This window comes from Drosophila persimilis, unplaced genomic scaffold (genome assembly GCF_003286085.1).
Source record: "Drosophila persimilis strain 14011-0111.01,24,50 unplaced genomic scaffold, DperRS2 tig00000002-arrow-pilon, whole genome shotgun sequence".
NCBI classification, from domain to species: Eukaryota; Metazoa; Arthropoda; class Insecta; order Diptera; family Drosophilidae; genus Drosophila; species Drosophila persimilis.
The window spans coordinates 9,903,057-9,922,301 of record NW_020825289.1 but is presented as its reverse complement, the minus strand read 5'-3'; the positions used below and the strand labels follow the sequence as shown (position 1 = coordinate 9,922,301).

General features: G+C 44.0%; 4 protein-coding genes across 9 annotated transcripts; 1 reads left to right on the top strand and 3 right to left on the bottom strand.

The window, feature by feature from the left end:
- Positions 1-5,244: 5,244 nt before the first annotated feature.
- On the bottom strand, positions 5,245-8,786 carry LOC6590526 (keratin, type I cytoskeletal 9). The gene is made up of 5 exons (XM_002016419.2): positions 8,693-8,786; positions 6,696-7,266; positions 6,565-6,631; positions 5,677-6,111; positions 5,245-5,544 (listed from the first exon to the last, which is right to left on the bottom strand). Exons 1-5 carry the CDS (start codon positions 8,708-8,710, stop codon positions 5,328-5,330), a joined length of 1,308 nt encoding a protein of 435 aa, XP_002016455.2. The 5' UTR covers positions 8,711-8,786; the 3' UTR covers positions 5,245-5,327.
- A 1,465-nt stretch (positions 8,787-10,251) lies between these two features.
- Positions 10,252-17,734, bottom strand: LOC6590525 (chondroitin sulfate N-acetylgalactosaminyltransferase 1). 2 transcript variants are annotated; one of them, XM_026986771.1, is made up of 5 exons: positions 17,674-17,734; positions 11,591-12,654; positions 11,389-11,531; positions 11,023-11,325; positions 10,252-10,954 (listed from the first exon to the last, which is right to left on the bottom strand). In XM_026986771.1, the coding sequence occupies exons 2-5, from the start codon at positions 12,618-12,620 to the stop codon at positions 10,811-10,813; spliced, it is 1,620 nt and encodes a 539-aa protein (XP_026842572.1). In that variant the 5' UTR covers positions 12,621-12,654; positions 17,674-17,734; the 3' UTR covers positions 10,252-10,810. The 2 variants fall into 2 exon arrangements, with proteins under 2 accessions (XP_026842572.1, XP_002016454.1); XM_002016418.2 differs by lacking the exon at positions 17,674-17,734 and adding an exon at positions 17,607-17,668.
- On the top strand, positions 15,027-17,623 carry LOC6590524 (synaptobrevin). 4 transcript variants are annotated; one of them, XR_003408531.1, is made up of 5 exons: positions 15,027-15,103; positions 15,434-15,490; positions 15,754-16,085; positions 16,384-16,561; positions 17,170-17,232. XR_003408531.1 is itself a non-coding variant. In XM_026986774.1 (4 exons), the coding sequence occupies exons 2-4, from the start codon at positions 15,444-15,446 to the stop codon at positions 17,259-17,261; spliced, it is 471 nt and encodes a 156-aa protein (XP_026842575.1). In that variant the 5' UTR covers positions 15,028-15,103; positions 15,434-15,443; the 3' UTR covers positions 17,262-17,623. The 4 variants fall into 4 exon arrangements, 3 of the variants coding, with proteins under 3 accessions (XP_026842575.1, XP_026842577.1, XP_026842576.1); XM_026986774.1 differs by lacking the exon at positions 16,384-16,561 and having other exon boundaries at positions 15,028-15,103; positions 17,170-17,623; XM_026986776.1 differs by lacking the exon at positions 16,384-16,561 and having other exon boundaries at positions 15,029-15,103; positions 15,817-16,085; positions 17,170-17,623.
- LOC6590523 lies at positions 17,650-19,035 on the bottom strand. 2 transcript variants are annotated; one of them, XM_002016416.2, is made up of 5 exons: positions 18,888-19,035; positions 18,669-18,819; positions 18,446-18,592; positions 18,253-18,390; positions 17,650-18,187 (listed from the first exon to the last, which is right to left on the bottom strand). In XM_002016416.2, the coding sequence occupies exons 1-5, from the start codon at positions 19,001-19,003 to the stop codon at positions 17,996-17,998; spliced, it is 744 nt and encodes a 247-aa protein (XP_002016452.2). In that variant the 5' UTR covers positions 19,004-19,035; the 3' UTR covers positions 17,650-17,995. The 2 variants fall into 2 exon arrangements, with proteins under 2 accessions (XP_002016452.2, XP_026842574.1); XM_026986773.1 differs by lacking the exon at positions 18,888-19,035 and having other exon boundaries at positions 18,653-18,687.
- Between the last annotated feature and the right edge of the window lie 210 nt (positions 19,036-19,245).

Genomic DNA, 19,245 nt, shown 5'->3' with positions numbered 1-19,245 from the left:
TGGAAAAAATCCTGCATCCTTGGTCCTTAATAAGGAATACATTAGATCAAGGAAGCTAGTTCGAACCCAGAAAGCCGCCAAACGCCTGGGTCGAGATCCAAACAACAGAGAAAAACACAAAAGTTGCTGTTGTCAATTATTGAACAATTTTTTTTTTTTTTTACAGCAATAACTTTCAATAACTAACCGCTGACATGGCCAAAAACGAGAACTCCAAAGGCCAACAGAAATAAGCAGAGGGTCAAAAATCAAAATTGTGTAACGGCCAAATTTCAAATCTGGGATACCAGGCAAACAGAAATCAGCAGAGGGTCGCTAGTTTTTTTCATTTCTTTTAATTTATTTTTTCCGTTTTTTCTATTTTCTTTGGCCGCTTAAATAGCTCAATAGTTATATGCATCAGAACTTAGCTTAGTATAAGCAAGTGGAAAACATTTGTAGCGTCTAGAGTCTAGTAGCCCGCGTAGCCCCTCCATTGGTTGCCATAGTCAAAGTTCTTGTTGTCGATGGCCAGGTGGAGGGATGACGATGGCTTCTTAGGTTCCGATCTTGCAAGTGGTGAGCTTCTGTCCTGCTGGGATACGTTTCTGTCTGCCTGCGATGGGACTCGGTCTGTCTCGAATACGCCTCGGTAATTCTTGGATAGGACTTCGTTTGGCGGGGGGAAATCGGATTGCTGACAAATTTTTCCCGTGGCCGTGAACCAACTTTTCCACAGTCGATCCCTGGTCCCTACGGCAGCAGACGGGACGCCATTGTCGACCCAGCTATGCTTGGCTAATGCTTGTAGCAGGACAGGCAGGGACTACCACAGTCCAGCTAAGAGACCTCCCGAAAGTACAGGAACCGCCGGGGAGTTTACGATGGCCGCCGATCAGGCGAGGGTATCAAAAAATAAAAGAAGAAGACCTAAGAAAAAAATAGTCAATGCAAAAGATGAATAGGGAGGAAACAAGGAAAACGTACCCGGTTTGGGCTGGCTCATGATGACGCGGTGGTAGCCGAACGCCAGAGCCGAATACCCTGGAGTCTAATCCAGAATCCATGTACGAACTGGCATATCTATATATGTAGCTCTATAAGCTAATCGTGATCTACAAGACTCAGAGCTATCGCAACGCGGGGCCCGATGGTCTTGTCTCTGAATTTTACCTAAGAAAGAAATGCATGAGCTTCATCACCGGAACGAGTGCGTCAGACGCCTTCAGCAAGACACGGTACCAGCACGGCCTCCTCGAGCTGGACAACCGTCTGAAGGTGGAGCTCCACACAGAGAAGATGAGGTAGGCGATTTTAAGTAGATTGCGGGGAGAGGCCGAGGCCGCTAAAATCGAGTCCGACGAGAATGTCCGCAACTTTGAGGACAATGTCAGGAAGAACTTATGCTTCAGGGATGGGTTAGATCATCTCAATAAACTGGTTGGGGAAGTCCTGCTGCGCATCTCAACGTTTCGCGACGATGTGGACGAAGTCAGAGAGGGAATCAAACAAAACTAAGTACGCGGCACAAAATTCAAATAGCCAAAAGAAAAAACATAGTTTTGGTTTTCAGTAAAATTAAACTGCACTGAATGGTAGAATTTGATTTATTACCTCTCTATTGAGAAATACTTACCCCACGCTAGATCTGAAGGAGAGGCAAAATTCGAGCGATATCCCCAACAACGAGGATGACATTGACAACTCAGGTAGAAAGGTATGGAAGAAGAGATTGTTTCCGTCTTCTTGAAGATCGATTCGTGACCTGTGACCTGTGAGAGGCCTCTCCTGCAGGAGCTGTGCACATGTCTAGGACCTGCTGCTCGCTTTTCCTGACCGCCTGCAGGACGAGGCCAATGAGCGTCTTCTGGTTGATTGGATTGGTGTGTATTTTGTGTAAATATCCAGTTTGTTCCCAAGAAAGCTAAAGATAATTCATTGAACCAATCTGCCTGAAAGTTAGCCAGGGCGCTCTTGCAAGTTCAGGGCGGTGGCAGGCAGCTGCACTTTTGGCGCATCCCCGACCCGCATTCGGTCAGTAGCCAAATCATGTTCAATTGATGATCCCACAGGAGTCCTGAATGGAATTAAATGCAACCAGCATAACTGATAGAGGGCCCACCGGTAGCTGGCAAACTGACGCAGAGCAGAAAACCACCCCTACCGCTAGCCCCCCCACCCATAGCTAACTGTTTTGTTATCATTCCTTGAAGAACCCTTGAGCGAACTGAACACCATTCCAAAGGACCGAAAGAACCCCCTGAGCGTGAGAAACGGAACAAGATCGCCAGAGGAATAGCAAAATCTTGACTAATTACTATGCACTCAACTGGTAGCTGTAGATCTGCTTAGTTCTGTTCAGTTCGGTTCCCATAGGGCACAGTCGCACAAAACTGGGGGTGAGTGACCCAACAATAAGCTGAACCCTCCACCGAGTGACAAGAGCCAAGATTCGAGATTCGAGAAGCAGAGCGACCTATGGGCAGAGCGATACCAGCATAAAAATGAAATAAACATTTCCAATTCAATTCATTTCTTGAAGCGAACCCTCGTATTGTCATTGTTATGACCCAACGGCACGCACCCGGTTACCCGTTCCCGGCTCCCGATTCATGGTTCCCAGTGCCAGACATTCCCCCTCTGGTGGCACGCCTGCGTCATGCGAAAGTATTTTCAATTCAGAGTTTTGGTGGTGGATTTGTCCGCAGCCTATAAATAGCCAGGCCATATCGGCATTACGGCACAGTCTAGTTGGAAGTGCCGCCGAGTAAAGACAGAGGATCGAAGATCTCACTGGGCCCAGCCGCCACCGTCTTGTGCGGCGGCCCAGCCAAGGCCAAGCTCTCGCTCTACTTGATTAAAGTCCATTAATTCCATTCAAAGTGAACCGATAAAAGTGCTATACAATTTCCCGGAATGTGCTCTACAAAATGTAAGTACGAGGAGAGTGACAACGTTTGACCCGCAGCTCACGAAATCCTGTTTCAGTCTCTACAGGATCTTCAAAAGTGTTCAAATCCCTCATCAGACTGACCGACAAACCAAGAAGTTAAAGAATCTTGGACCGATAAAGATACTATTGATCAAATTCAAAAGGTTGTCAGTCGCAATGGCAATTTCCACAATATTTCCCACCCAATAAAAGGAGAGGGTTCGATTTAACCACTTTCAGACCATTCAGGAAATGTGGAAATGTTCTACCAATCTATCTAAAACTCAGATGAATTACGAAGTCAAAGAAGAACGTGCCACAAATATGTGAACGAATACGACTCTCGGCTTCTAGAACAAGTTCGCTTCTCAGAACTGAAATTTTCTAGGAAGAAGAAAACTCTTCCAATCATTTTCCAAAGTTTTTCTTTGATCATCGGAAAATAGTACGTTAGTTAAAAATCCTAATGATTTATCAGTTGGGCAATAATCAACATGAAAGCAGAATTTTTATTAATCAGATATAGGCGATTCTTAGCCCACTCAATCATTGGATATCCATCCTTAGTCTACAAGAAAAAATAAGTTGACGATCTACAAAACCACAGCAGTTATCCAAAAATTCTTCCAAAATTATGACTTTAGCTTATTATTCAAAAACTACAAAACATTTTAGTTGATCATATTTTGTGCCTTTTTAGTTTTGAATTTCTTATAATTTTTGTTGATGTTTTCGTTATACATTTTTGAAAGCTATAAATTTGTTGGTCTAACAATACCCTCGATGACAGCTTTCACTTAAGATAGGAGCTAGGTGATAGATTATCAGGAAAGTTTCTTCGACGTGTATTGCCAATAGCAAAGCGTGTTTTTGTTGCATAAATAATGATCTAAGTATATCCTTAAGCTTCCCGAGCTGGTAATCATTTTCGTTTAGTTAATTTCTTCCTTTTAATTTTCGGAAAGTTTAGTTCTGGTTAGATTTTTCAATTTCTTCAATTTAATATATATTTTTTTTATTTATTCCGTTAAAGCATTTATTTATTTTTTTATCGTTTCTTGGTTATAAATATTTTTTTAAAAAATGAAGTTTTTCTTAAAGAGCGTTTTAAATTTTTGTTTCGTGAATTATATTACTTTGGTTCCTCATTATTTTGGATTCGGTAAGTTTTGATTTTTTTTAATTTTTCTTATATTAAAACTTATTTAGTTTCATTTAATTTCTATACAATTTCTGTTTAAAAATTCTTCTGAATTTTATTATTATTTTAACATTTTATACCTTTTTTATTTGTCATGGTATTTTTCATCTTATGAAGAATTATTTGCAAGGCATTATTTTTAAATATATATTTTTCAGTTAGAATTATATCATTTTTTGGTTATTCTTTTGCATTCAAAATATTAATTTTTTAAGGATTATTTGATTTTTCTTATTGATTCTCAGACTTTTTTTTTAATATGTTTTAAAATAAATTTTACTATTTTATTTTTATCTTTCGACACTTTTATAATATATACTCCTTTTTAATTTATGCCACACACTTAATTAATTTCCACAATTTTATATTAATATTGATTATGTTAACATTATTTGTTCCTTTTTCTTTTGTATTATTGGTCCTTTTTTAAATCTTTTTACTTTCATTTCACTTATTTGTTGAATTTTTTTTTTTGTTTTTTCATTTTGTTGAGTATTTATTTTTAATTTAATTTCATTCTTTTCAATTTGATCAATAATATTTATTTTGTTATTCTTATTATAATTCTTTTCTTCGGTACGTTGTTTATTCATATTTTTTCATAATTTTTTGGTATTTCTTTATGTTTAATATTTATTCTTTTTATATCTTAGTGTAATTTTTATACATATTTTATTAGTCAATTATTTAGTTAAATTGATTAACTATAATTCTGTGATTATTTTATTTTCTCACTTATTTTTTTATATATGTATTGGTTTCCATTTACTTATTTGTTGTTTTATATAATTTTTTATTCACTGATTTACCGTATACTTTCCTTGGATTTTCATTTTGTGTACTTTTGTGTTTGTTTTATATTTTGCTCAGGGACGCGACTCTCAAAAAAGGGAGAATATAGTATTTTACCTAAAAGAACCGTATTGAATCATAGTTAAGAATTTAAAACTTAAACAATAAAGCAAACTGTACTTTCTCCCCGAAAAATATGTCGTTTCATTCCCCCTTAATCCCAGCGAAACTCTGAGTCCTTGAGGATCTTTGAAGATTGTTTATTTGAGCAAAGCGTGCACGCACACATAAATAGTTTCTTTGGAGACTTACGAAGTACACATAAATACGGAAGGTAGGTTACACTTTGCGCTGCCATTCCCAGCAGGAGCCACCAGGCCGCTCGCATCGGGGCAGGATCTGGTTTCGGTTCCGCTAACGGAGCTATTGCCTTGCATTGTCCACCGTCTTGCCGGGATTGCCCTCGGAGGCCGTCTGGGCCGCGGGAATGGGCATTCCCTCACCATTAATTCCACCACCACCGCCGGCAGGACTCGCCGGGTCGCTTGGGCCATCCGAGGAGGCGTCTGCGGCATTGCCCGAGTCGCGTTCGAGCAGATAGCTGACGCCTAGAGGACGCGGTCGGCCACCATAGGAAGAGCTACAAGGGGCGACAAGAGAGCAAGCCTATCTTAATGCTTTGACCGATTCCTGGCTGCGACGAGTGCTGGGGGCTGGAGCTGTGGACAGGAGTTGCAGGAGCCGGCGAGGGGCAGCACCCACTGCAACTTACCTCTGTGCATCGCGGTCCCGATCCCGTTCCCTTTCTCGATCCCGACTGCTGCCGCTGCTCATGCTAGCGCTACCCGATGAGCCACTCCCTCCTCCATTGCCCCCTCCGCTGCTGCTGCCGCTGCCCTCGGATTTGTCCTGGTCCCCCAGATAGGTCCAGCTGCCCTGGCCATTGGGCTTGATGCCAGCATCTGATCCCAGGACACTGGTATGTCCTCCGCCGCGGGAGCTGTCGCTTCCTATGGCCGAGGATGAGACCTTGGAGCCTCCGCCATAGGGACAATTTCCGGCCAAGCGGCCGCAGGGCGAGGAGAGCGATTGAGGGGGCCGGCTATAGGCGTAGCCGTTGCCATTGCCGCGGGTGCGCATGTCTCCATCATCCTCGTCGGTGGCAAAATAATAGCCACGTCCCGAATTGTCGAAGCCCGACTGTCCCCTGATCGGGCGGTCGGGTGGGATGGGTGTTGGCGTTGGCGTTGGCGTTGGCGTGGGCGTGATCGGGTTTCGAGTCGGGTTGGAGGCGAGGGTGCAGGTTAGGCGGAAAGGTGGATTTTGTGCAGTTGGGGTGCAGGAGCATCCAGGAGTTTCCACAGTGTTGTTGTTGTTGTTGTTTTTGTTGGTGTTGTGTTTTGGTTGTTGTAGATGTTGATGTTCATGTTGTTGTTGTTGTTGGTGTTCATGTTGTAATGGTGTTGTTGTTGTTGTAGTTGTACGTTTTTTTGTATGAAATTAGAGAGTAGAAATGTAAACATCTTGTAAACATAGCAGAGAGAGTGTGAGAGGGGAAGTGGAATGCACATAGCGATAGGTATACATATATACAAAGACAGGAACTGTTTAGCGATACCTGTAGGTCTCATCCCAAGGGCGATAGTTGCGAAAATCATACCTGGAGTAGTAGCGGTCATACGGGTCGTAACGATCGTAGCTAGAACGCGATCGATCGTAGTAGCGATCTGTGGCATGAAGAAAGAATTAAGAATGAATGCAAAGAGATATCATGGGCTGATCAAAAGTAACCTCTGGAGGAGCTATCGCTGTAGCGATCTGGATAATAGCGTTCCCGATTGTCGTAGCCGTAGCCATAGCCGCGCTCCCGATCCGGATAGGAGCCAGAGCTTGAGCCGTAGCCAGAGCTTGAGCCGTAGCCAGAGCTGCCGCCTCGTCTGTAGTCGTCGTAGCCCCCCCGGCCCTCGTAGCCGCCCCGGCCCTCGTAGCGATCGTAGGTGCGCGGCGTGTAGCGATCGTCGTAGTAGCGACTGCGATCGTAGGTTCTGTCATAGTCCCGATCTCTGGTGGTGCTGCGGTCATCGTAGCCCGAGTAGTACCAGGCGCTGGTGCGCTGATCGTCGCCCATTCGACTGGAGTATCCGCCGTAGTAGCGATCCCTATCCCGATCCTCGTAGCAGCGCACGCAGCGCGACTGGCGGCTCTTGCCCCGCAGCACCGAGTCCAGAACCCCCACGCCAGCTGTGGCCACCTGCTGGTTTGGGCCGTTGAGATTTTGGCCGGGGCTGACACCTGATCGGGCCTCGGGTCCTGTCACAGCTGCACGGGCACGGGCGCAGACGAGCAGGGCCAGGCAGAGCATCTGAAATACACCGTGGTCGAGATCATTACTTGATTGGTTTTAATTGCCCCTATCGCAATGGGCCTCCGGACTCGGAGGCAACCAGCCAATACATATTTCGCGGTTCAGCAGATAACTGGGCCAATGCGGAGCTCCCCGGCAGTCTCCGATCATAATAGGCGAGAGTACAAAGGCCTGCGGCCCAGCCCCAATACCAGCCCCAGCCTCTGCGCCATTAAAAATGGACGACAACACTGGGGCTCAGTCGGCGTGAAATATGATCAGCACCCCTCGATTATGCAACGGAATTCTTCCGAATACCACGCAAAGTGATTCGCGTTGGTATGTATGATCGCCCAAATAGCATTGACATCATTTCTTAGAGCCACTCATGGCTGCATGAATCAGATTCTGGCCTGGACACAGATACAGATACAGATACAGATTCGAATTCAGATTCGAATTCGGAATCATAACGCTCAAATGGCCGAAAACCCAACAGGTAATGGTAATGGAAATCCCAACTGCCAACTGGCCAACCAAGAGAGGTAATCATGAACAGTGTTTTGTTGGCCCGTCCCCGCCGCCACGCTTTGTTAGCCAAGCATCAGGAACAACTTCCGGTGGCTGGCGCTGCTTTTGGCTTTTGGTTTTTGACTCTGGCTCTCTGACTGTGGCTGTGGACAATCTGACTTGTCACTGACTCTGGCCAACTTCATTAGAATAATTATATTTCGAATTGGGAGCCAAAGTGTATATGAATATGGTAAATTGTTACAGCGACCAAGGGTCGTTGCCTTTCCAAAATGGACAGTCTTTTCGGGGATATGATGGCTTCGTTATGAAAATCGTTATGTTTGTGGATTGCATAATGTATATTGTATAGAACATTGCATGACCAATTTTTGGAGGCCTTCGGATTAGATACAATGTGAGAGAAAGGTTTCTCATAAAACAAAACAGTGAACTTTCAGAAAGCATTGTCATGATAGGTCGTGTAATGTCCCTTCCCCAATAATAAGCTTAACATTGGATTATTACTGCAAGGGATCTATGGTTTCTGGCTAAGAAGATGAAAAGTACTATCTATAATTTGTTTAGGCCCACATTATTTGGTATCTGATAAAATGGATTTGAATGGGAAATCCTCAAAATTCTTATATGCCCTCGAATTGTAGAAGAAAATATTTGTTCCCTATTATATATAAGTTCCTTTAATTTACTCAACTATAAAATAATTTGGCCCTCCCTTTGATCTCCATTTCTTATAAATTCCTCTCGTTAGACTTTCCAGAATTTGAAGTCTTGAAATCCACAGAAGTGGTTTAGAAATTCACGGTAAATCGTCAGAAATATTGCTTTAGCAGTAGTCTAGCAGTAGTCAATCTTAAGCTCCTCATTGTGGACCTATCATCCCCTAAATGAATCCCCTGGCATTCGCACTCACCAATCCAAAAGCACGCATGGTGTCCGCACTTCACTTTGTTCCAACGACTTAATCACAAATGTTGCACCAGGCACGTGTTGTGCCTCTGCGGTTTGATGGGGCACGGAAATGGGAAACCGAATATGTTTATCCTTTCGACACTTGTTCACCTTTCGAAACGAGTCAGAGTTTCTCGATCTGGCGTCGGACCGCGAATGATCTGGCTAGAGCGGTCGCCAGCGTATTTATCTGAACTCCGGCCCGAGCCCCAGCCCGTGCCCGAGATGGGTTCTGCCTCTGCCCAGTCGAGAGCACTGAACCGCGAGGCGAGGCGACGGGCTGCTGATGGCTCTGGTTCGCTGGCATTCGCGGCAAAGGTGTTGGCACTCGGAATCTCGGCTGGGGCGGGCGTCGATTTGTCACTTCACCTGCCCAACACCTTGGGGTGTGTGCTGGCTGAGCTCGGGTCCAGTCTCATTTGGCATTCTCTGGTCATGTCATGGTCAGTTTGTCTTTCGCAGAATGACAGGGAGGATGTGCCGAAAAAACGCCTTAATTATTTGTCGAAATCCCTTGCTAATTATGAGTCTGCTATTGCGTAATAGCCGCCAGAGAACACTCCTGTGAAATTATCGCAGATTATTTCGATCATATCACGGCTTCTAAGTCGTTGATTCAGACTTCCAGCTGCGAGATTAGCATTTCGAATTCCGAACAAGTTGAACAAAACAAAACACTCCTCGGCGCTTACATAACCTACGACCGTGACCGTGAAAAGGCTTTCCAGGTGAAGACATCCAATTCAGAGTAGAGAAATTTGATGCAAGAAATTATGACCGAACGGGGAATACCCTGAGACTCATATTTGACACACAAAAAAACTAGTTACAGAAATACATAGTTTTATTCGAGTTTATCACTTCTGCGGTCGGACATATGAAGTGAGTCCCCCTTCAGACAAGGATATTCAACTACATATTCTCAATCCAATCCATGATTTCAAATAGCGTTTCAATATCAGATGATTGGAAACAGAGAGCTCAGAAACAGAAATACCTTTTAAGACAGTCATAGCGATATTTCTAAGATAACAAAATGTTCAAAACTAAACTCATTTTATCCTATGATTCAACTAAAACTTATTGAATTACTGTCCAATAAATGTTCCCAAAAGTCATAGATAATTCATGTATTCCTTTAATTCTCAGATTGTGCACAAATAGCACTCCACACTCGTTTGTTAATGTGTTTGAAAGGACAATTTCGGAAGATGTAAGAAATACCAGTACCAGTGGAAATGTAAAAAGTTGTACGGCTGGCATGTTTCCGGCTGATGTCGCCATTCTATCAAAGTATAACAAATTTACTTTCCGCTAGAGTGCCAGAAAGATCCCCAGCTTATAGCCGGAGTGTGGAGGAGGAGGAGGAGGAGGAGGAGAGGGCAGGTACTAGATCACCTTCTTCATATGCGTGCTCACTGAACCCCATGTGGAGGTCGTTGGCTTCGACATCCCCCAGCCATGGAATGGAGCGAACGACCAGCCGAAAAAACAAAAACCAGCCAACAACCAGGCGACAAGTTTAATTAAACGATTTAATTTAGTTTTTACAAAGCGGGCAGCACTCTGGCAGATCTGTTTAGGGCTCAGTTTAAGTTACAAAGTACATGAGATACGGATTCGATATGGTAAATATCTTGGGGCTTTGGAGATTGCATCTAGTTTGCTTCATGGAAGAACAATTTGTGATGTGTGTGTGTGTGTGTTTGTTTGTGTGTGGGTGTGTGGCACTCTCGAGGGCGCAACAACAAGATCAACAATTAAGCTAAGTCAACGATTTCGCTAAATACGAGTTATTGTCTCCAGTTTTACATATTTGTATTCATGTATGCGTGTACAGCACAATGCAATAATTAGGGGATACGCGGAGAAGGAAGCATTCCCGATCCTATAAGTTTTCTTGTGGATTTATATGATCCAAATATGATCATAACTGGACTACTTAGGAATACACTTTGCAGACTTAAAGGTTCCATAAGTATGGGATTTTCCACACTGGCCTTTTTTACAGAGTGTATGCCTTAGGTTGATTAAGTAGCAGCCCCAGGACAAGGGAAATCGCTTGGGAAATGTAAATGTATCACGACTGCAGCTTGGCCGCATTGGCGGCGGCTATGTCATCCCGGAAGGCCAGGAAGCCGAGCTGGGCATGGGAGGCCTCGTTCAAAGCCCGCGATCGGATGCAGGCGCGGTACTGGTCGGCAGTCAGCGAGCTGGCACAGACCTGTCGGGAATGCAAAGGTAGAGAGCAGCTTAGAATATCGATAGAGATGAGGGATGGCGAAAGGTTACCTTGGTGTGCCAGCGGTGGAAGATGCCCGGATCGGTGGCCCTGATGATCTTAATCTTCGATCGAATGTACTTGCGGTAGAGCATCACGTCCTCGCCGCCCCAGCCGACGATCTCCTCCTCGTCGAAGCCGCGTATCTGAAGGAAGTTTGAGCGGTACTGGCAGGTCATGCCGTAGCCAAAGTCCCTCCAGAACCCAGTGTCCTTGGAGATGACCAGCTGCTCTTCCTCGCTGGGCAGCGGCTTGCCCTGGAGCGTGTACACCACGTGCGGGTTATACAGACTGAAAACCACCGGATAGTACACCTGAGAGGGCAGGGAGATCATTACAGATCTGCTTGGAGCTCCATTGTGGACCACGACACCTACCTTCTTGCCGGGCGCGGCATTCCAGCGACAGCGCTCCAGGAACCTGGCCGTGAACATGATGTCCACGTCGCACATGAAGAGCAGCACATCCTCCGCTGGCGATGGGGATACAATGTGCTCCGCCCCCAGCCTCAGGGCCTTTGCTGAAAGATGGGACAAACTGAATGAGTGGCCGAATGGCTGGGGGAATCGCATTACTTACCTCTGCTGAAGGTCTCGTTCAGGGCGAGGAACTGTGTTCTCTCTGACAACTCGGCCATCTGCCTGGCCTGCGCTAGCCCACTGTCGCCAAAGTACACGACGATCAGCTCGAGATGCCGATCCCCTAGACTAGCGAACATCTGCAAAAAACTACGGAAGCTGTGCAGCCGACCGGCCAGCGGCACTATAACATGGATTACGGCCGGACTGGAGCTGGGGCTGCGGCTGGCCGGAGTCTCCGACAACTGCACCGTCTGGAGGGGGGCGAACGGGCGCATAACCAGGGCCCGGCGCACGGGACTCGTGTGGTGCTTTACGCTCTGGAAGTAGAGCTCGTACTGGGTGCCCGTCGTGGGCTCGGTGCGGTAGATGCCCTCAATGAAGTCGTCCAGCGTGTACTTGATCACGTCCAATGCAGCTCCCACTCCAGCTGCCTTGGCACGCACCCGTGCTGAATGGTTGCGGTTGAGGCTTTCCAGCGCCTTGTTGACCGCCCCAATGAGGTCACGGCGGCGATAGCCAATAGGCTTCTCAACCACCCGCTTGCCTAGGCCCAGGTCGATGGGGAATACGCGAGTGAAGGTGAAGTGGTTGAAGGGAATCAGCTCGTACTCGTTGTTCAGGGGCAGGCCGTGCAGGATCTCGGCGGCACCCACCTGCTTCCGGATGTAGCTGCTGCAGTCGTAGCTGTGGTGCGTCAGTGGGGGCAAGGGCGGCCCCACAGTGGTCTCTGGCAGATGGTGGCTGCCATTGGAGGCCGCTCCACCGTGGCCACTCCGATTGTTCTGAAGAATGACGATTTGAGCACGCAGGGTGAGCACCTCATGCTTCAGGCGCTCAATCTCCGCCTCACGGTCGCCGCCCAGGACATAACTGGGGCCACTGGTTTCGCTGGGATGATGGTGCAGCGCCTCCTGAGCCGTGAGCTCGTCTATGCCGCATTTGGTCAGTATTACAATCGACACGGCACTGACCAGGACGAACAGCAGCAGGAGACGCACTACCAAGCGGGAGGCGAGCGAGCTATGCATTTTCCATAGTTCCGTTCCCCTTCAGTTATTGCGACTGCAAGAAAATTTAAAAATCCGTTAATGAAAATAGGCAATGAATTAGAGTGTGTACACACTGATGCCAAAGAAGTGCTGCATAATTTCACTAAACTTTCGATCTACGTTTCGATAAATACGTATCGGCGCACATTTTGAATTGAATAATTTTCAGTCTGAACAATCTGATTTCGAAGGTTTGAACGCAGCTTGGAAAACAGTAATTTTACATTAATTAATTAAACTCCACAAAAAATCTATGTAGGAAAAATAAAAAAAAAAAATAGTTCTAAAAATGGTCGATCTCTTAGAAGTTGGATTCATCAGTCGGTCAAATTTAAGTGCTAAGGGCTGAGTTGGCTTTTTATATGCAAACGAATATCAAAATCGAGGAATATAATTTTGATTTGTATTGCATAATTATTATCCTTGATTTTTATGGAATTATTATTATTTTTGATTTTTATTGTATAAATATTATTATAATTATTATTCCTGATTTGTATTGAATTTTTGTTTTTGATTTTTATTGTATAATTATTATTCTTGATTTTTATTGAATAATTATTATTTTTGGATCCAAAAATGACGTCACACCACTGCGACTGTTGTACATTTTTGTTGAAACCGTGTTTATGTCAAAACAAAACACATGCAAGTACTTAAAAGTAGTAAATAGTGATCAAAATTGATCCATCAATCATATATAATTATCTGGGAAAAACTGAGAGATCTATATAGCTGGGAATATTCGACAGAAGATAATAAACGAGTTATTGGTGAATAACCGGTTGACAACAATGATTACCAGCAACATTAATTGTCATACCCTAGGGAAAAGGACATTATAGAATTGAGAAAATGTTTGTCATCCCAAGCTCCGTAGGCATCAGGATCGAGATAAATATATACAAGATACTAATAATATACATGAATATGTCTAAAGAATATCGATTTGAGAAAAGGTCTTTATAAATTACGTTTTATCTTCATATGAAATTATCGAAATAGGGTGTACAAAGGCATATACACGCGTAATATCTTAAGATACCAGCAACATTGGGACTGTTTTTTTTTGTTGAACTACTTTGTTATTGCGTTGTTTTAGCCAAAAATACAATAAAAGCAAGGACTAAAAACTGGCCAGTTAAGTAGAAAATTGATTCATAAATCGTATAAAATTATGTGGGCATAGATAAAGGCCCGGTTGACAACATTTAAATCCTTGTCGATCACATTCAAAAAAGTTCGATTTGGCGCGCACCACTCGGTATATTTTGTATTTTGAGGGTCATACTGTAGAAACTGGTTTTCGCCGCGCTCCCATGTGGTGTTTTTTAGTGCTAAATGGTATTTTTGTCATCTATTAATTTAATTTTCAATTTTATATAAAAATCCAATAAATGCAAGTATTTCGAATAGGCCAATCATGTATAGAATTTATTCATCAAAAGTATAAAATTGAGTGGGCATGGCTAAATGTTCTATATAAATAGTATTATTCAACGGAACAAAGAATATGAGGAATTGGTCGTTTTTTTTTAATTCGCCGCAGTTCGCCCCAGTTCGCCGCAGTTTCGCTTTAGCAACAATGAGTCTCGTTCCATACACAATGTTGCGCATTCCATACACACTGTTGCAGCAACATTTATTTGAAATCCGTTTTTTGGTCAAAATAAAATACATTAAGGTAATTAAAAGAAGCAATCTTGTAGAAAATGCATTTATCTATGGGATAAAGCTAAGTGGGCATCTATAGCTTGAAATATAGGCAATACCCGATTCGCCGCAGTTTAGCTTTTGCAACAATGAGTCTCATTCCATACACAAACATGTTGCTAATTCCATGCACACATACCCTGGGGGAAATGGATGATATAGAATTGTGAATACGTTTGTCTTCCAAGGCTCAGTAGGTATCAGGATCGACATAAATATACACGAGATACCAATAATGTACTCGAATATGTCTAAAGAATATCAATTTGAGAAAAGGTCTTAATAAATCACATTTCATCTTCATATAAAATTAACAAAATAGGGTATACAAAGGCCTATACTAGGGCTTTAGTGACTGTTTTCTTGTTGAACTATTTTGTTTAAACCTTGTTTTAGTCAAAATACAATAAAAGCAAGTAATAAAAATAAGCCAGTTAAGTAGAAAATTGATTCATCAATGGGCTAAAATTATGTGGGCACGGCTAAATGTTCTATATAGCTAGTAATATTCGACGGAATATCAAAATCGAGGAATATGTAAAAAGAACTTGAATTCGTCAGTATATTTACGGTATATTTTTAAAGTGAGACGGTATATTCTGGTATATCCGCGGTCACACTGGCTCTAATCATCACAAGCTTGAAATTTTTTAATTTTTTAACTCAAAATCTGAAATTTTGCTAAAAAAATAGCAAGAGAGAGGTTTTTCTGTGCATTAAAAGCAGTATTTCTTCAGTAACATTGTCAGGTAAGTGCATGGGTGGCGGTATGGATTGCTCAGAGGGAAACAATGTGTGCGTAGGGCATGCAACAAGTTCTTTCTTTGGCTGGTGCGGGGTGATGGCATTTTTTTTCGCTAGCTGCGGCCGTGGAACTGGAATGATTCATAGGCCAACAAGCAGCGGCTATTCATTCGGTAGATAAGGTGTGTGTCAGTGCTCTGGATTTGTTTTTTGGTTGGGCAAATTTAATCGCAGTCTTTGTGCGTGTTTGTGTGCATGTGTTGGAAATTGCATTGTGGCTAAAATAAGCAATAAGACATCTATTAACTCCTATTTCCTTGCTACTTTTTGAACAGAATTTCCACAATGGAGAACAACGAAGCCCCCTCACCATCCGGCTCCAACGCAAACGAGTAAGTGGGCCCTCAAATTGAAATATCCACGGAAGCTACCTGAATCGTCGTACAAATGCAAGGCGGATTTGCGGGAAGGGAAGCCATTGATGTGACGTCACTGGTCACTGATTAATTGATATGTAAGGGAGCTGGCTACCCGTATGCGGGAAGTGGTATTCAGAATGGCCCTCAGCGACTGACTTGCATTTGTACGATGCCGGCTGGATGATTTTCCGTGTATACGTAAGCATCTCCCCCACCACACGCATAATATTGTACAGTTTTCCTATACTTCCGCCGCCGCCAAACGCCTACAACAACAACTTCGCCGACACGAACAATAGCAACAACAATGCCGCGGCCCAGAAGCGCCTGCAGCAGACACAGGCCAAAGTGGACGAGGTGGTGGGCATAATGCGCGTCAACGTGGAGAAAGTGCTGGAGCGGGACCAGAAACTCTCGGAGCTGGGCGAGCGCGCCGACCAACTGGAGCAGGGTGCCTCTCAGTTCGAGCAGCAGGCGGGCAAGCTGAAGCGCAAGCAATGGTGGGCCAACATGAAGATGATGATCATTCTCGGAGTGATCGCAGTGGTACTGCTCATAATCGTCCTAGGTAAGTTCCGCACTGATCTGCTTATGCTTTTGGGCTTTTGGCTTCGGGCAACGGTTGTGGTTTTTTGCTTAGGCCTAAGAACTATCTAGCTTATGTTACTGATGCTAGCTTTAAGCTTTGTATTGCCAACGCCCTGCAACGCGTCTGTCTATTTTCCAATCTGTGGTTGCGGTTCTGCACATAACCCAAGTTTCAATGGATCTTTCAATGCTAACTAACTCGATGATTGATATGTATGATAGATATGCCGAGCCCTAACTGATGACGAATCGTTGTCCCTTTCTGTTTCTACTTGCAGTGTCGCTTTTCAATTGATCAAAACATACACAAAAATTATAAAATTCCGTTTTCTATATGTACAACAAAGTTAAGGTTTCATTTATGTCATTATATACACACACACGCACGTGTACAGTGTAGATGTATGCATGTATATTGTATATTATATTAAGCTAAGAAACTCCAAAAAACTAAAGGTAAATTGCGCCTCGTCCCTCAAGTGTTAATTATCATATTTGTTTAGTTTATAATGTGTAGATTAGCTCATGTCTATGTGTGGAAACCATATATGTACGATTTTCAGTTCACGGCAGGGATGTGTTCTTTTGAGAAGTCATCACACCACTTTGGTAATAAGAGTAATAATGTTAGAAGGGCGAAGGGTGGCAGAAAAGTGTTTTCACACTCTTACTCGTACGATGGTTTACATCGTACGGAACGAATAACCTTTGACCCCATCAACTATAGATACATACACACATATACTTCGTTCTAATGCAATGCAATATTTCTAAGGTAAACTCGTATATTTATAGCGTGCAATGGCTATTATCGGATTAGATCACAATGTTGTAGAAGAATATAGAACATATATAGAAAATAGTGGCAATAGGAGCAATTGTTTTGCCTAAGTGTTAACGTATACGTATACGTATACGTCCATCCGATGATACCTTTCTAGTTCTAGTATATAGGGTATTTTTTTACTTTGTGCAGGATGACCCAATTCAGGATTAGATAACTTGTTGAATTTTCTGATGCTCGGAATGCCAGTTCTGTTGACTAATTGTGCCCTCCCTTTCAGTCTCGGTCTGGCCAGAAAGCAGTGGCAGCAGCGGTGGAGGAGCCAAGTCCATTACCGAACCCAAGACCGTTACGGAAACACCCCCTCACTAAGGTCGCGCTCCATTCACTAACCAGAAAGCACAGATATGGAACACAGGAAACCAAAATGGACCAACACATCAGGGGCATGGACATGGACAGTGTGGCCTTCGCTTTGGCCAAATCGCGCAAATAAAAGTTAATTCAAATAGAAATGAAGAGAGGAAAATCAAAAGGAACACTATCTAAACATACATATATTTAACCAGGATGTAATTATTAAAACCTAGTGTTAAACAAACATTTTTCACGTATTGTAACCCAGACCTGAGGTCTGTGTGTAGGGTGTATGTAATATGCGTAGCTCTGTATATGTATTTGTATATCGTATAATTGGAAATACACTATGCCACATACACTTTACAAAACCTCAAGCACCCCGAAGATTCGAAGAAAACTCTCACGTTGAAAGCCATTTATTTACTTTTTAATGTAAAACGCGCGTTGGTTAGAAAATATGTATTGATTTTATGGCGACGGACGCGCACGTGCACACGAACCACTCAAACAACCGAACCGTTCTGTTATGTTCCGAGCCGTGCTGATTGCAACCGGGCCAAGTGCAATATACATAGAAACTGTGCACGATGCGATGCGACAGGGCAGGACGATGTAAACACCACGACAATCCGCTGGCCCAGCTGTTCCGATAGTCGGCGCATGCTCCGGATTGGCGTACATCGATTCAGAACATTTTCTGGTGATGAGAGCCGCGTGACCGGTGTGTGTGACTGTGACACTGTGACTTATTTAAATAAATCTGTGAGCTTGACATTCCAATCCATTATCTCGAACCAGGAGGCTGTCGTCCACACATAGCCCATGTAGAGGGCATAGAAGTTCAGGTAATACAGCTGGCCGATGAGTATGTGGTCTCCCTTGGGCTCGTAGTGATAGAAGTTCGGTTTCCTTATTGAGGCGGCAAATATCACCACAAACTGCAGATGATTAAGGCAGATAGAGGTAACGAGCTACAGCGGCCAGGAGGATTAGTAGATCTTACAATGTTCGACAGAGTGGTGTAGACGAGAAGGGTCACGAACTCGATGGTAATTCGCTTCATTTCGGCGCACACGATGATGCCAAAGCTGGTGAGGACAAATAGACGTTCGCTCCACCGGATCACATTGTGACGTGATACCTAGCATGAGGTCAGGAGGGATCAGTACGAGTCGTGGCTCCCTGGGAGCACTTACGAAGAGACCACGCCTATGGCGCACCGCCAAGTTTCCGTAGCACAGACTGATGGCCATGACGATGAAGGTGAGCGCAACGGAGATGATTAAGCTAATATATGGCGCCGTCTTTGCGGGTTTCATGATAGATATGGTATTTACCTCGAACTGTAGTGATACGGGGACTGTTAGTTGGGTTCCTGGCCAAAAAGATGGATCGCCGCGCACCGATCAGATGACTCACCGTCCAGACGCCGGCCAGTATGCGCTTCCAGGAGGACTTTTGCACGATCATGTGGTAAAAGAACACGTACAATTGTATGGATATGAAGCTGACGAAGAACTGCAGCAGGCTGAAATAATAGTGCTCTTCGAGGAATCTCTTCACGGCCTTTCTGCGGGGTGGAAGATCGAAATAAGACGGAGCACTGATCCCGACCCCCGAATCCCTAACTCCACTCACATTTCCATGAAAATCGAAACCTGTATCTGTCCAATGATCAGCATAATGATGGTCACCTTGTATGTCTGGCACAGTATTTTCTTTGTCCGTTCGTCGGCATCTCCGGTCTGCTCCATAGCTGGAGACGGTCTGGTGTTGCTGGATTCGCTTTACATAAAAATTTAAGTACAAAATAATAAAAACCAATCGCAGAAAACGGTAAGCCAACTGAGCAACGTAGAGTACGATATGCCGGGCCGCACCGATCTCATCCCCTTGAGTAGACTGGTGGTCGGAGTGTTGTCTACGGTAGTGTATGCCCTTTTATTTTTTAGCAGATAACAACATCGGTCATTTGTAGCGGGACAGACTACTTCCT